General features: G+C 42.6%; 1 protein-coding gene across 6 annotated transcripts in view; it reads right to left on the reverse strand.

Moving 5' to 3' along the window:
• The window catches only part of ppp1r12a (protein phosphatase 1, regulatory subunit 12A), a 50,755-nt gene that overhangs the window by 10,478 nt on the left and 23,626 nt on the right, over positions 1 to 16,651 (reverse strand). For 3 of the 6 annotated variants that reach the window (XM_084345268.1, XM_084345270.1, XM_084345271.1), the window contains exons 3-18: positions 15,655 to 15,773; positions 11,992 to 12,151; positions 11,097 to 11,241; positions 10,934 to 11,008; positions 10,755 to 10,846; positions 10,377 to 10,534; positions 9,566 to 9,687; positions 7,235 to 7,462; positions 6,971 to 7,062; positions 6,583 to 6,696; positions 5,216 to 5,368; positions 3,722 to 3,886; positions 3,360 to 3,530; positions 1,659 to 1,749; positions 1,009 to 1,188; positions 746 to 914 (exon numbers count right to left, since the gene is read on the reverse strand). In XM_084345268.1, coding sequence (XP_084201394.1) covers positions 746 to 914; positions 1,009 to 1,188; positions 1,659 to 1,749; positions 3,360 to 3,530; positions 3,722 to 3,886; positions 5,216 to 5,368; positions 6,583 to 6,696; positions 6,971 to 7,062; positions 7,235 to 7,462; positions 9,566 to 9,687; positions 10,377 to 10,534; positions 10,755 to 10,846; positions 10,934 to 11,008; positions 11,097 to 11,241; positions 11,992 to 12,151; positions 15,655 to 15,773 — 2,234 coding nt within the window. The remainder of the gene's footprint in view (positions 1 to 745; positions 915 to 1,008; positions 1,189 to 1,658; positions 1,750 to 3,359; positions 3,531 to 3,721; positions 3,887 to 5,215; positions 5,369 to 6,582; positions 6,697 to 6,970; positions 7,063 to 7,234; positions 7,463 to 9,565; positions 9,688 to 10,376; positions 10,535 to 10,754; positions 10,847 to 10,933; positions 11,009 to 11,096; positions 11,242 to 11,991; positions 12,152 to 15,654; positions 15,774 to 16,651) is intronic. The other 3 variants (XM_084345269.1, XM_084345272.1, XM_084345273.1) reach the window with 3 other exon arrangements.

Consider the following 16,651-nt stretch of genomic DNA (forward strand, 5'->3'; position numbering starts at 1 on the left):
GTCGAGAATGTAAAAGTCTGGGATAAACAAGGCAATCATAAATCTGACTTCTTCACAAGGACAACGACTGGACTTGGCTCGAGTTCAGAGGAAACGGAGAGAACAAAGCAGCCAGTGTTTCCTTCCTTCAGTTGAACAGACTAAAGCTGCCTACTATGTTCCCAGGGATGCTTCATGGATTTATTGTTTACGAGAAGAGCTACTTCATTTAAAAGGCAACCCAATCCCTTTCTGTCTCAATGCTCCTAATCAGAGTGTGGCAGGTTGCTCGTATGAATGTAGACCTGTGGAGACGGAAACCAGCACCGTGCATCCACACGCTCATCATGAAAAAATGAATATACCTTATTCCAGCGTATTCACGGCAATCACCAAGGTCGGCATTTATTGTACAGGTGGATTTATTTCGACAGGGTCCAAAATAGCTCAACATCAAAGACAAAACAATTAAATGGAAGCCCCTAAAAATACTTTCTACTTTACCATCACTGTGATAAAAGATAAAATCTCTCTCTCTGGTCTGATAAGCCTTCAGATGTTTTAATCTGCTACTCCTACTGGACTTCTTTGATCGTATATCATGATTTACTGGTACCTATCATAATACTCCCCAACCAACACAGCCCCTACACCCTATAGCCATAAACAAGAGCTGTGTCCAGATAAGATGAAGATTTGAAACTTTAAACAATCTTCAGTTTTTAATTTACCTTCAGAACGGAGATAAAAAGTACGAGTCACTGACCTTTTTCTGTATCTCTGGAGGAACGGCTATAGGAGGAGGTGATGCCCGTCAGACTGTTAGGCCTGTTGAGGGAGCTCGAACTGGAGGACAAAGAGGTGCTAGAGTAGGACGGGATGGAGGCAGTGCTGGCTGTGGAAATGGCGGAGGAGGAAGACGAAGGTCGGTAGCGCTGGTGAGAAGAGAGGACGGAGACAGAAGACATTGTAAGAGGGACAGTGTAGTCAAATATTTATAGTTACGACAAAAACTCAGGAATAACTTACCTCTTCAAAGCTGCGATACTTCGATCGGTAATCGTCTTCCTTGGTCTCCGTCTCCTTCTTCTCCTCCTGCTTCTCCTTGTCCTGCTTCTCTTTCTCCTCCTTCTCCTCCTCCCGGGTCTTTATGGGACGAGTCCTGCCGATTGTTTTCTCAGCCTCTTGCAGGTCAGTCAGAGTCACACCCTGGAAGAAGAGATTAATATATTATTTATTATTTTCTAAACTTTTATAAACATATTATTTGCATCTGCTTCAGCTCTGCAGTAAAAATGTAGTAGTCTACTTGTTGTTTTACAATGTTTAATTTTAATGTCATAAATTACAGTACAGTGAGGTTTGGTCGTTTTTCATGAGAAGACAAAGCTCATATTCTGTCAGGTTGTAAAATAATCAGCTCTTTGTAAAGGCTTGACATTAAGTGCTGCCTGTGTACACAGACAGATCTGTCTCAACCAGGATAACTACATTTATATAAACACTCTCTGGCTATAAAACCATAACGCAAACCAGAGACACCGACATGTCACCATTTGTTAACATTTTATTCTGACGGGGGACACCACTGTCCTGTTACTTTGCATAAACTGTGACTTTTTCTGTCCAATGGAGGGATTAAAGTGTCAACATATCAAGGGTGATGTAGGTTAACTAACCTGGGTGGACCTCCTTGACTGTCGAGCCTGTCTGGAGCGAGCTTTCCTCTGGGATTCTGACTCCTCGTCTCGCACTGGCGTCAGGTATGACCTAGCGAACACAAAGACACAAACACACAAGTTAATATCTCTTTATAAATATTCATGGGGCCTTGAGGTTACACGAGGTTGGCTGTGATCAGAAGCAAGGCTGCTCTAAATTAATGGACTAGCTAGGAGAGTGAGAAAACATTGCTCTCCTCTTGCAAGTGAGCATATTAAATTGTAGCATCAGTGGAGAAAACCTTCCAACAGTAAGCCTGCCGATAGTTGAGGAAGAGTACAAATGTGAAGCAGCTTTCCATTTGAGAAAAGGTTGGTTGCTTTTCTCTGATGAATATGTATGCGAGGCCAGAAATTTCTTGAAAATGTTACCTAAGATAAAACATCCTTAAACCTACGTTTGATGCCCAGTCTGTCATTTCTGCTGTGAGGCGTCTCTCACTCAAAACAATCAGAACTAAAAAGATGTGGTTTGACAACAACCATCGCTCATGAAACTCCATCTCATGTTATTCAGATAGAAATGTTCTCTGGTGAGGAATCGTCTCCGAGCTTTATTCATGTTTTGTTTAGTCTTGTTGGCCAACTTCCTTCCTCACATTCTGCATGTCATCTGGTGTTTTTCGTGGGACCAAAAATTACAGATTTCTCTGGGTTTGAACATTGTTTGAAACCACAAAACACAACTCAAAGTATGTCTAGTCATTCTTAGACATTTTAAAGCAGTAATGTTGCATATTATACCTTTAAGTTACTGTGATAACGGAGGTTTCAAATCTCTTTGTTATAGCAGTATGAGGCTCAAAACGCTGTTTGAAACAGTGAGCTGTTCTGGCGCTTTCTCTCGGTGAGCAGCACGCCTCTGTTGGCCACACAGAAGTATGAACTCATTCAGTGCAGACTGGAGTCTTGGCCTTGAAGAAAATGTGCAGCTTCTGCCCACCGTCCTTATAAGGAGAAGTCGCTGGAGCGGTCCAGGCTCTGAAACGGGCCGGCCCCGCTCCCACCGCGACAGGTGGCTCATTTCAGCACAGGAAGACGCGCACTTGACCTCAGTCACGACACACGCGTGCAGACACACTGCGGCACACTCTGACATGCTAGACGGATGCAGACAAACTCTCTCTTCACCTCCACACTGTGTGTACACATTTAAAGATCACGCACACACACACACACACACCCTGTTCTCAAACAGAGGAAATGCATCCGGATTATTGTTGGACTGATGGGAGCTTTTAAGGTTGATGCCAATATTTCTGGAAGCTGCTTACAGTAAATGTTTTGTTCCAATACCCACAGTATTTGAACTTCAAAATGACATGAATATACAACAACAAATATCATTAATAAATACAGTGAATAAAGCAAGATAACATTTTAAGTACTCTGTTTTTTCCAGTGATTTTGTTAAGACATGGGACGCTAAAACCCAAAATAACAAACACGTTTAACATCTGAACTAATTGTATGTAATTAAACAAAATGCATCATATCCACCATATCTAAGGATAATAACTATACGCTGACAATTTTCCCATATCTTATAACAGGCCAGCATCAGCAAATAAATCCATGTTACACTAGCTGCCTTCACATGGACGCTTTATTGACTACTAATTGGAATAATTGCCAATCAATTAAGGTGTTTTCTGTTACCTCCGTCTTTCAGAGCCAGTGACAATGCCAGTGGTGGTAGTGGTAGATGTAGCGGTGGTGGTAGTGGTAGATGTGGTGGTCGTAGTAGAGCCAGTGTTTATAGTGGGGATGACCGCAGCAGACTCCTTCTCCTTCTCCTTTTCCCTCTCTGCACTCTCCTCTGACCAGTACCTGTTCACACACACTTACACCGTTAGATCAATCCAATAACTTGGTCAACATGACACAGAGCAGAAGCAAAAGCAGATACCGCTTGAGCTCACAAAAAGGATAAAACACCAGGAACATATTTAAAATTTTCACAAGAAAGCAAAATAAAGCCTCCGAGTTACAAAACTAGTCGAATATCTACAAGCATGCACCTGCTGGTGAGACTGGTGGAGCCAGTGCGGGTGGAGGAGGAGCCCAGGCTGGAGAGCAGGCCGCGATGGCCTGTGGGCGAGGTAACAGATGAGGAGGTGGTGGTGGTCGTGGAGGAGGAGGTGGTCGAGGAACTCAGGTCCTCGTGTCTTCTGCCGAAAGAGCCGCTGGAGGACAAAATGTCGGAAATAAACACAGCTAAGTCAACACTAAGACAGATTGTTTATAAAGTTGATTTGCAATAATTTAGTTGGTTACTAAGAAGAGATAGTTTTGATGTCTTGAGCTAATATATCTATGCATCATGTAGAATAATTGTGACGGCATGAAATTAGGATTAAAATGAATAAGAATCAAAGTTAGGACTGATCTGACACTGACGTAATTCACCTGTCACTGATCCACGTACCGATCGGGATTTCATAGTCTGACTGATTGATTGTCAATTTGCAATTTTTACCATTGCAGTTTTCGAAAGTGTTAACTCAAGGATAGAAAAATCTACGTACTAGTATTTTTTGATGCATAGTTGCTCTGTTAAGTTTTTCGAAACATTAAATGAGTTGCCGTAGCAATTTGTTTGACTACTTCTTTAATACATTTTCTTTGGAATAGACCGAATCCCTGCGATGTCGCAGCAACAACAACGGTCACTTCTGGGTACAAAACTGGCCGTTAAGTTGCACTGCAGATATATGTGAAATCAGAAAACTTGTAAAAGAAGGTGGTCCAACCTGTCTGACGTTTCTACTGTACTGTGTTGCTTTGCTAGCAACTTTGATATCTACTCAGCAGTGCATCTTGGAGTAACTGCTAGTTAGGGTTTACTCAAGCTGTCATTTTCTGTAGTCTGTGGCTCAACAGGTAAATTAGGTCTCCAACCGAAACTTAATGCCAGTTTCGTTATCAACAAGCCATGACAGCATTGAAATTGCATTTTGGGTTCCTGCTGTTAGTAATGACGTCTCTGAATGCATTATAAAATAAAATGTCGATCAAGCCTACCCCATTATGGTTTAATACTTAAATAGTGAAACCCTCTACAGTGACATGACTGTGTTGTGTCTGTGAGATGACTGAATGGATCAATGTTTTAATTTTTTTGCAAAGCCTATGTGCAGTTTAAATACAAAAGTTTCTGTGAAAATTAAACTTGACAGTTGACTTGATTGACAGTACTGCAGTGTAACAGTATCAATTGTTGACATCAGTATTCAAGTTTTGCAAAGAATACTGTCCCGTATCAAAGAAACGGCATGACAAGTTCCTGCATTTACTGGGTTGTTTAGAAAACATTTAAAACTGCATTGAGATATTTTTGACCAGGTGAACGAGGGGTCATCCAGAGGCTAAAACAATCATCTCTCTTTCAATAGTCATTAAATGTAACCAGATGAAGACGAAACACACGGTGGACACTTGAGCAGCGCAGAGACACATGTTCAGAGAGGACAGGTGGGTGTAGAGACGGAGGTGCCCCGGTGAGGCTGGAGTACCTTCGGTAAATGCTGTAAGACTGGTAGTGGGAGGTGGGTGGCTGCCAGGGTTTAGTATTACAGGTGTTAGGGTCCAAGCTGGAGGTGGACGAAGACTTGGCTGGCACGTCCCGCGTGCTGCCGCTCCGCCCTAGTGCTAGCGTGTGGGACGTGCTAGCGTGTTGGCAGGCGGGTGGGCAAGAGAGGCATATTAGCGGTGGAGGCGCACACACACAGATACAGTCAAAGAAACATACATATTCAAGACTATTAAAGCTTTGCACAGTATTGGTGCATACATGTCATATGGGGCTGGCTGCTGACTGGATGATTGAAAGCAACGAAAAGTGGTCATGAGTTGAACTGACTTTGGAGATACAATAAATAATATTTTTTGCAGATATTAGTTTTGATTGCACACTTGTCCAATAAGTGCCAGGGCTTTTTGTATTTTTAAAATGACAAATTATTTAGCATCTTGTATTTATTTTGATATATTTGATAAGCAACTATTTGCAATTTGTAACAAAGATACTTTTTGATGCAACTGTGCCCATCTCTGCTGTTGGTTAATACATTTTTCAATTGTTAAATACTTAACATTATTAAATTTAAATTAGTAAATTAAAATTAAATTAGTAAATTTAAGCATATTTTAAAACCCTTTCAAAGTAGATAATCCAATAGTATCTCTACACTCACAAACCCTTTATCATCACATCTAAATTTTTATAGCAAATGAGATTTTCGAACAACAACATTTACAGAACTCTTCTGGTTTTAATGAGTGTGTGTGGATGAAACACCAGATTATGTTGAAAATCAAAGCATTTCTCAAGGATTATATTCAAATGCAGTGATATTCCTAACCTTGAAAACATAACGGTTACATTTAAGCAACCCTTAACTTTTAAAGAGGAGGCTTGTATCCAGTATTTTCCCCATATGACATGCATGCAGCATCAGTCCATGTCTAGGTTTTGTGCCATTAACAAGCCTGGGAATTTGATTTATCTCAAGTCAAACAGGTGGTATAGGCTTGTTAAAATGTCTGAGTAACACATTGCAAAATTCAGTGGCACAACAACCTGACAGGACAGGTACAGTCATGCAACAGACTCTGTGGCAGTGATAGAGAAAGGCGTTGGGCTGATTTGCATTGCTTTCTCAGTAGCTGCTGCTGTGCACAGAAGCATGTACGTACATATCTCTGATGACATAATCCAGCGAAATGTACAGCAGATGATTGATAAACAACCATCAATGCTGTCTAGCTCCAAAGCTATGCAAGTCAACCTCGTAATGGACAAAAACATCAGATCGGATGGGACAGAGATCTGATGACCGATGGAGGCTTGGCAGTTATTTGTGTCGCTGCAGAAGCTAACCTGCGCTGGTAGCTGGGGGTTCGGTTGGTGGAGGCGCTTCCTTCGCTGTTCTTCAGGTCGTCGTCCCAGCGTCGCCGGGTGTATGAGCCACTACGTATCAGAGCAGTAGAGTCCCTGAGGAACCACAAGCTACAATCGTACCCCAGGTTTCCACAAACAGATACTAGTAGTAATAGTAGTTTTTCCACATTAAACCCATTATGAAATCTCCCCTTTTTCTGGCAAATTTGAGATCTGCCAAATCCATAACAGCCTAACCAAAGGCAGCTTCTTAGAGCCACACACACCATGCAGAGCATTGTGTTGCCTGCAACACACAGCAGTGGGCAGCAGGTGCCGCTCATGCCAATGCATGTTTGCACAGAGCCACTCGGCTCCGGGGCTTCACCTGTTTTCCTTCTCGTCAATGTCTGAAGTACTGGCCAGTCTCCTGGGGATGGTGGGGGCCACGTAGGCAAGCCGGGTCCCTTTATCCTTTTCCTGGAGACGTAGGAATAAACAGGGCTGATGTTAGTGATCATTTGTGGAAGAGTTCTCAAGTATAACTACAATAATCTTCAACTTTCTTTGTTTTTGTAAGACCTCGATTTCAATAGCAGAGTTCATGAAAGTATCGAGCCTGATAAAAGGATCTGATTATGTGACTGTTGACCTTCTCTTTGTCTTTGTTGTCCAGGGAGGAGGAGAGGCGAGGGCTCGAGGCTGAGCGCATCACCCCGGTCGTGTCCTTCTCCTTCTGGGCCTCCTTGGTAGCTGTGATCTCCGCCAGCGCGCCATAGCTGCCCGTCTTCCTCAAACCCAGCCGCCACGACGATGGAGACTCGTCCTTCCTCTCCTCCTCTGTCACTTTAGCAGAGACCTTTCCGGCAGGCTGAGCGGTCTGAGAGGGAGCAAGTGGTACTGATTCAGTTTACAAAGTTCACAATTTAACTGTGATAAGATGTTAAATTAGATTTTTTAGTCATCTTAGTAAGTAATAGAGATTTCAATCAGGTCAAAAAGGTTTGGATTAATCTCCAGGGGCTGGAAAAAGTTAAGATAAGACCATAAGAGGTCATTTTTAAAGAACGGCATGCCAGTTAAGAGGTACTATCACATCCACTAAAACTACTGGACTCTAAAAATCATTCCAAAACAGAGCCGCTTCTCACAATATGCTAATAATGTAACGCTCTTGTACAACAGGTGGTGGAAGTGTAATTAAACCAGCTGGGGTTTTGGGGTCCGATTGATAAGTTTACATTCAAAAGATGACAAGCAACTAAACAAAAACACAGAAGCCACACAGAGACACGGTGAAAGCACAGTCAGGACAGTGCATCTGTTGAATACAAGTGCAAACAACACCATGTAGGGTTGATGAGTGAAAGTCAGCGAGAGGGAGGTTCAATCAGCATCACCTGGATCGGGCCAGGGTGGTTAGGGTGGTGGTGTTTAGTACTTTATCAATGCACAGGTGCGTGTAGGATGAGAGAACAACTCTGGTGCACACCAATGCCTCACCATAGGTTTTTTGGGCACTAGAGAAATGCCAGTTTTGCGCAAGCCTTGACGCCACAATGCAGGACAGCCTGGCTCCGCCACAGGCATGAGGGGAGTAATACAATCAAACTAAAGCCAACCAAGACAAGAGCCCGGGGTGAGAAAGACGCAGAGAGAGGGAGGGAAGGAGGGCAGGGAGGAGGACAGACAGGTTGAGACAGAGAAAAAGCCAGAATAAGACAGAAGCAGCAGCAAAAGAAACACACTTTATGGCTTTTTTTAAAGGCCTAGTCACACCACACAATGCTTACTGCCAAACCATGGGGGGGGGACGACTACTACCGTTATTGTTCTCAGTTGGAATAAGTGACAGATCCAACAAACATTTGGTAGTGTCAAAATTGTTAATGCTTTTTGCTCACTCTTGTTAGACAGAAGACATTGTGATGTGTGAGCGCTAGGCTTCAAAGAAGGATCAGAATTGCAAGAAAAGAAGCAGAAAAAAAAAAAAAAAGGAAACAACATTTAGAAAGTCTTGGGTGGGTGGCCACTGATTGCAGGGTGCACATTCAGAAAGAAATAGAAAACTGTAAAAGATACCTTCCTATTCAGGCTGCATTCAGGAGTGTGAAATGATGACGCAGTGTGTAGGCGGTGTCCAATATCACAGACTGAGCAGCACAGATTTTATTTGGGGGATTTGATCTTCAGTTCTAAATGTGTCCTATTCATCTCTGGGCAGAGAAAAATATACCTTTTCAACTATTAAATATGTTTTAACAAGTGGACTGAAGGAAGCAGGCATGCTCTTGGAGAGTTTTACCAGGTTCACTTTGGTTAAATGCTTGGTCGCATTTTGCCAGCAGAGGGCAGCAGACTCACAAGTGGGAACACACTACCATTCAAGCCCTAGTTATATCTTCTCAACTAACCCGACACTGCTCGGTACACTCTGGCCTCCTGGTAGCCAAACACATGTATAGTAAACTTTACCTAGAATTGGCCACTGACAAACTGATACCATGTTTGTTAAACGCCCTCGAAAACTCGCCGTAACCGTCGTTCTCAGGGCCTCTGTGTGCTCATTTAACTGCAACATTAAGAGCCAATCACAACCAGGAACAACTATTTCTGCTGGGGCCTGGAGTGTGAACTGCAAACTCATTTATGTAAACCCTGAGTACCTTCAGCCGGCTGTGAAATTAGGTTTGTGTTCAAGGGAGAGAAACACTAAAGAGTTGATGAATTATTATTGATTTATGTACCAACATGTCTCGGTAGAGCAAAACATGTAACGGAGGTGGTGCAGTCTCCACCTGATGTGGTTAGATTAGGTGCTGTGCTACAGCATCTCATTTTCTCCAGGGTCTTTTAAAACCAATCAAATGAGAGCTAAATTTGAGTGAAATATGCCTCTTTCAATTATTTTTTTTTAAATGATGGTACTGTGGTGGCGGTCTGCCCGGGGTGGGACGAGAAATACTCATCCACCAGGCCGTACCTTCTTTACTGGAGAAGTGGGGGTCGTCACCTGGTTAGTTGGGCTAGTAGGAGGTGACACGGTGATGCTGGTCGTCGTGGGCGTCGTGCTGTTGCTCACGGATGCTGAAGGCTTGCTCTTGTCTGGAGGAATCAAGAAGGAAAACAGTTAAAGAGTTGTTTTAATGAACAAATAATTAATATATAAGTTAGAACACTCTCAGTGAAGAATACAAATGCATTAGAGATTTTAAGTTATCTTGAGATCAAGAGTTAATCATTTCGTTATCACAAGATAACAGAGGGGAGATTTCTGGAGATATGGGCATTACATACATAAACTCCTCTTTGGGGGAGCGCATATGAATGTGTACTAACTTTTCTATTTGTTGTAAGAATATTCCTTAGTGGATTGATATGAGGGTATTATGATTATGGCTAATTATTGTAAGGGAGCCTATCCCTTAGATACAGCGCTCAACTTAAAGCTGATGTGTTAGAGCAGGCATGAGAATGGGCAGGAATAGGAATTGGCACAAGGAAACGGCAAAGGAAACTACCCACATTAGTGGGTGTTTGCATGGCACAAGACTGAACTACAGTCTGGTGCAGCGATAAATAATATGAAATGTTCATCTTAAAATTAAGTTTCAAGACGCCTTTGATGCCTGGTGGCATTGCACTGCTGATCTCTGTCGACATTTTAGGTAATAAGAGCAAACAAAGTTTTGTTTTCTTGTGATAACGAGTATTTTACCTGACAATCAATAAATGCTTTGGCTTCAGATTTACTGATACCACACGAGAAGTCTAAAATAATTCCCACACAGTACCTGCTTCATTCTCCGACTCTGAATCTTCATCCTCCTCTTCTTCACTGGAGCAGCTCGACTCGTCCTTCTTCCCCTCCTCTTCTTCATCCACCTTCTCCGGTTCTAAGGTCTCGATGCGTGGGGCGCTCTTTTCTGGCTCCAGAAGCAGCGTTTCTTTGCTGCAACACACAAATTTAACTCAAAACACTCACTCACTTAAAACAGAACTACAGATTACGTGCAGTACAGTAATTTAAACTGCAAGACAGAAAACAAGTCAGAGATACAAAACAGATCATTCAAACCAAGTTTAATTAGTTATGCTTGTGCTGCAGGTGCCTAATAATTTAGAAAACAGCTTCCATTGATTTATTTTTCACCATCTATCGAGCTATTTACCTCTTGAGTGGTTTCAGTGATTGGTTGTTGTCCCCGGTGGTTGTTGTTTCAATCAAAGGAGATTTCTTAACGTCTTTCTTGCCACTCATCAGCTGGAGTAAAAACAAAAATCACTCATATTAATCCATCACTGACGCTGCAGGTATGAGTCCTTACAAGTAGCAGCCACGCTGACTCACCAGATTTTGTTTCTTTTGTAGTTCTTCTAAGTAACCCAGAACGTCTTCATCTGCTACATCAAAAGCCGTTTGCCCCTGAGGGAAAGAAGCACAATAAAAGTTACCTCAAATGTGGATTGCTCTACACTTCCAGACATGACTCGTGACAGTTCCAGTTACCCACCATTTTATTAATGAGGTCCATGTCACATAGATTCTCCACCAGTATCCTACATGCCTCCTCCTTGCCCCAGTGTGCTGCTGCATGTAGAGGAGTCCAGCCATCGTAGTCCTTAATATTTACATCATATCCTGCCTGGATTAAAAGCCTGCACAAAGAAGGAGTGGGGGAGTGTGTGAGAGAGAGGGGAAACAAAAAACAGTTTTCCTTTGAAGTCACAATCAGATTTGAATCTGTAAGCTAATCCTTCGAGGTGATGCAAGGGTACAGGCTTTTAGAAGAGCGGCAGCATTGTAACCCCAGGTAAGATTTATGAGATATAAAAATCCAGCCCCCAAAACACATAATCTGTGAGAGCAAAATGAGGCTGGCAAGTTTTAAAACTAAGATTTCAGCTTGTTTGTACAGTTTTTAAAGAGCAAAATTCTTGATTTGCCTACAGTAGATCATAGTCAGATGAAATGGTCAAAAAGACTCATTTTATGGCTTTGTTCAAATTCAAGCATATTCTTTCAAGACTTTGTATGAACTTTGCATTTAGATCCCTGTGTTATATATCGAGCTGAACATCGGAGAGCTTAGAGCTATCTATGGCAGTAGAGTTCGCTGGCTGGCTTCCCAGACCAGATGGACAGACGGCTGCAGTTCCTATCCTTGAGCAGCGTAGCCATATTAACACCCGACAGAGACAACGTCAGAACACCGTGTTGACAAGATGCAGAGACCAAGATATGTTTGGCATTAACGAGGAAAAAAATGCAATGCTAGGTCTCACCACTGTCTTAACTATGAACAGTATTTATATAATATACAGGAAATAATTTATGTAATGAGCTGTCGCAACATGGAAAGAAGTTTACACAGCTCTACAACCTGTAAAGTGAAGACCACCGCTTACTTTAAAACCTCGACGTATCCCTTCGCAGCAGCTACATGGAGCGACGTTCCTCCTGACTTGGCGTGCCGGACGTCTTGGATCTGGCCACTGTTGAGCCACTGCCGGGCATCCCTCAGCATGACCCGCTCCTCCTCTTTCCGGGCTGCCTCGATGTCCACGCCTTGGGAGTGACAGAGGAGACTGACACTGTTAGAGTGGCACTGAAGGATTACCTACTACTTATCAACAAGCTGCCAGCTGTAACACTGAACCCAGAGAATGGAGGCGGGAGAAGGCAACATATCTAGTCATTATTATGAGATTTACCTGTCTTACATCGAGAGTAAGGAATGTGAATGCTTGGGATTTATTTCATTACGTGTATTAACGTTATCCTTTGGAAAAATATACATTACATTATTCTGGGCACCTCTGTCAACACTAGAGGGTGTTGTAAAGCACTTGTTCAGCTTCAGCAAACAGTTCTGTGCCAATTTTCTGTCAATCTGAAAATGAAATAGTGGCTGCAAACACACAGGCCTCGGCTGGTTTAAGTGGGTCAATATGTCTAAGCTATAAGCTGCATGTGGTGCAGCAGTGAAAACAGGCCTGTATTGTCTTGTTGACACCTGGTTGGAACACGAGACGGTCTGAAATGCACTGCTGCACGAGTCGCTGACTCGTCAGCAGAGCGTTAACTGTGTTGAGCTACATAAACAGTGATCCGAGAAGTGCTCTGGGGTTGGAGCCAAAACTTCAGCTGATCTTATAGGTTTTTGTTCTACTCCCAAGGATACATTATCACTCATTTCCTGACACCCTGGAAAAGCTTTAAGATTGCCCCAAGCTTTTAAACCAATGAAAGAGGCCATCTGTGTCTGCAGGTTTGGCCTCAACCAGTGTTTTAGCCCTTGCCTGGTGTAGAACAGGACCCTAGAATCCCAAACAAAGTAATTGACACAAGCGACAAGCCTGTTGCTCTTGTACATTTTTTAAAATGGTCTAAAAGCCTTTAAAGTCAGTGAAAATCCAACCGTTTTCCAAATGACCAAGGCGACTGGATTGTTTAAAACTGGACATGTTGCTCATTAAGAGGATTAGTGAAGTGAGGTCCAAGAAAATGAAACCAAATGGGAAGAAGATGACTCAGTGTCTGAGTTTACGTTTGACTGGATTTTCAAGTTTCATTTAAAACCGAGTGACTTGAGGACAGAAACTGGACCATTTACTCACTATGGCTGGTTGGTCAGTGAAGCAGTAACTTCGTAAATGCCATCCAAATGTGTTCACATTCTTTCAAGGCTACAAAAACCAAAAACTTGGTTTTGTAACCAAAAAGCAATGTGATAAAAACTTAAATCAAAAGCATGATTTAAAGCATCAGACTGAGACTTTTACAAAACTGCATAATATTACAAAAAATGGCTTTTTAATATGTGTTCAGCCTTGTTTTCAGGGTTTTTGCAGAGTTTAATTTAAGACCATTTTTAAAGCGTTTTTATAACACTTTGGTGTCGAACATTTTGTTGCTATATTCCACCAACCAAGCTCATTAAAGAGCATAAAGTGCAGGGTCCATATGCGTAGCATAACTGTATTGAATCAAGGTGAGACAGACACACCCCAACTTGACAGGTAAGAGAAAACACAGTGCACATATGCTACAGAGGAAAATTAACCTCAGTTAATGTAGGCAATGGGAGCTGGCCAGGTAGGGCAACGTCCCTGTGATCTCTTGGGAAGTAGCCTACACTGCGTCTATAAAAAGCAGGGAGCCTAATGGCCTCTAAGTAGGACTACAGAACAAGAGCCGAGTGGAGGAATTGGCAGCGGTTCAAAGTTGAGTTTTTACAAGAGAACAGCACATCTTCTAACTGAGCATTTCAGGAGATAAGGAGAAAATCCAATAGACCAAAAAAGGACTTGCCTCCCCCTTCAACTCACGCACAATATACCTACTGTATGTCTGTTAGAGCTGAATGAAATATCTATAGGATCAATCTACCCTGAGGGAAGCACAAGATCCTCAGCAGAAGGTATAGTTACTGGCTTTATAGAAAGGACAACAGTAAAAAGTTTTATTTTGAGCTGAGAGGAAACTACTGATCCAAATTACCTCCTTGTCCTCTCAGCACCAGGGACAGAGAAACATTGTGATGTTATCCACCTGCAGTCTATTACAAGGACAGGCAGCAGCAGCCATCATGAGGCAGCTGATGGAGGAGGAGGGGAGGAGGAGGGCGACAGGGCTGTCCAGTCACTTGACCCAATCGGGGTCAAGGAGAGGCGCGAGAGGTTTTGTCCCTGACAAGCGGAATCCATGGCCACTTGCTAACAAGTTTAACCCCATGACTGGTATCTCTTTGAGGGGAGAAAATCACATTACAAACATACAGAAGTGTTACACAACAGCTCGTTGCATAATGCTGCCTGCTACCTCTAGCATAGAGAACTGAGCTGTGGATTGTCTGCAGCTGTCCCGAGGCCAGGATCATTGCTAATTCACTCTTCAGCAGAGTTTTATCCCAAAAAGAGTTTTATGCATTAATTATTGCTAAATACGGCTCAACTTTGAACACCTAACGTCCACGCTATGACAAAGTATTCAGTAGTTTGGCTCTATGTTCGTGCTGAATGAAGATGCAGATTTGGCTCTGCGTCCGTCAGTGATGGATCTTGGAGGAGGCAGCGTGTGAATGCTACCAACCACACAGCACGTCCATCAGGCACGGGCAAATCAAAGCTGACAGCTGCTGCTGACCGAGATGCTTGAGGTTCGGGTGGGTGCATGTCTCGCCGCCATTACGTAACACAGCCAAGGAGCATAACATGCAAACAGCCCTCTGAGTGTAATTATCAGTGGATAGCATGTGCTTTCAGACACTTGGACCTTGACTTAAATGACTCTCGGGAGATTGACAGCTTAGAGGCAGCCATTTTTTCTCAAGGTTGCCAAAGATACTAGACAGTTTACACTAATGCATCACATGGAAACTGTGCATCTTCTGACCTTGTGGGCAAGCTTATCGTACACATTTTAATAGGGCTGTTTGATGCATGTATCAGCAAGGCTTACATGATTGGCCACCTGTGCAAGAGTTGCATTCACCCCTTCCTGTAACAATCAATGATCTCAATTGTAATGTTTTTCTCTGCAAATGCAAACAAATGTCGTAAATATGAGAATGTAAAGCTTTCTTTACACAGAGAGGAGGGAGCCAGCCAACCTTTATTAGTGAATGTGAGCTGAGGAGCACCCCTCTGGCCCCGGGCCAGTTAACACGTCTGTGCGTGGCCTCTCACCATAGGGGAGGGCCTTTCATCATCTCAAGAATGCCCTGGCCAAAAATAGAAAGACTCGTCTTTTCAGTTTGATCATCACGAGTGCTCACAACTCAGCTGGATCGCTTATCTCGTACAAGCAAGTGAAAAACATCAGGTAACTGGTGCTCATTGAGAACTCGGAATATGTTTGACAACATACTCATACATGCATGAAATACACATGTGGTTTTATTGTTTTGACTGAGAAACCAGAAGTAGAACTTCCAGCAGTATATCATCCGTGGTTAAATCCACTTGTGACATTTTCACATTGTAGTTCATGTTTTATGAAGGTGGCGTTGGGAAAGAAGATTTCTCAGTAGCAGCTGTCCAAAGTTCAAGATGTCTGTGATACTATACCTTGTCTGTTGATCTCATTCTGCAGGAGCTCCTCCATTGCCTCCTCTTCAGCAATGTCCAGAGGCGTCTCACCTTCACTGTTCACAACTCCTACACTGGCACCCTGGCTGATGAGATACCTGCAACGACAGCGTACACACAAACACTTAGTGTCTGAGCCAATACCATATTCATATAAACATCATTCTAACATTTTGGCATAAACTGAAATAGTCTAGTTGATTTTTCCACTCAAAAGTCTAACTGTAGCCGCCTTTGACAGGGTGAAAAGGAAAGGATGTAAAAGCAACTGTTACTTCCTTTAACTGATGAGGAAACAGTTGAAGGACAGGACCTCTGTTGTTTTTGGTTCAGCGACAAAATTAGTTGACACCACACCACAGTCGGCATCGCCGGTTTTTCCAGTCACATCTTCCTGATACCTCTAGACCAAATAACACCGACTCCATGAATCAAACTAATTACAAAAATTAAATGCATTCTTATCTGTTGCACAATCTTAAAACTTGGCGCCGCGTTTGACTCACAATTAAGTGTCAGCAAACACTGTGTGACAAAGGTAAATAACCATGGTACATGCTCAAATAAGTAAGATGCGAATGACGAGTGTTGGAAACTTAAGGCGGCTAAGTCACACACTGTTTACATGGCAGAGGGTCTTCCTCAGGCTGAGCAAACATAGTGAACATGCCACACCTGAATGATAAAGAAAAAGAGGCGTCTGGACAAGGAGTGGCAGGTGTGTGCCATGGATGTTTACACTCTGGAGCTTTACACTAAACTACTGTCAGTTAATCTTACAGTACTGCAACTGCTGATGCAGTACTGTAAGATTAATATACTGGCTTTTTGAGGCCAATACATACATCAATATTTGAGTGTTAATTACAATATATCTAATCATTTAAAAAAATTAAAAATAAACACGTGGAGATTTTCATAAGGATCCCTTATATTTGGTTATTGATAAAAGGCATCAATATCCAAAGAAGCACTG

Source organism: Pagrus pagrus (assembly GCF_965226575.1).
Source record: "Pagrus pagrus genome assembly, chromosome: 23".
Classification (NCBI taxonomy): Eukaryota; Metazoa; Chordata; class Actinopteri; order Spariformes; family Sparidae; genus Pagrus; species Pagrus pagrus.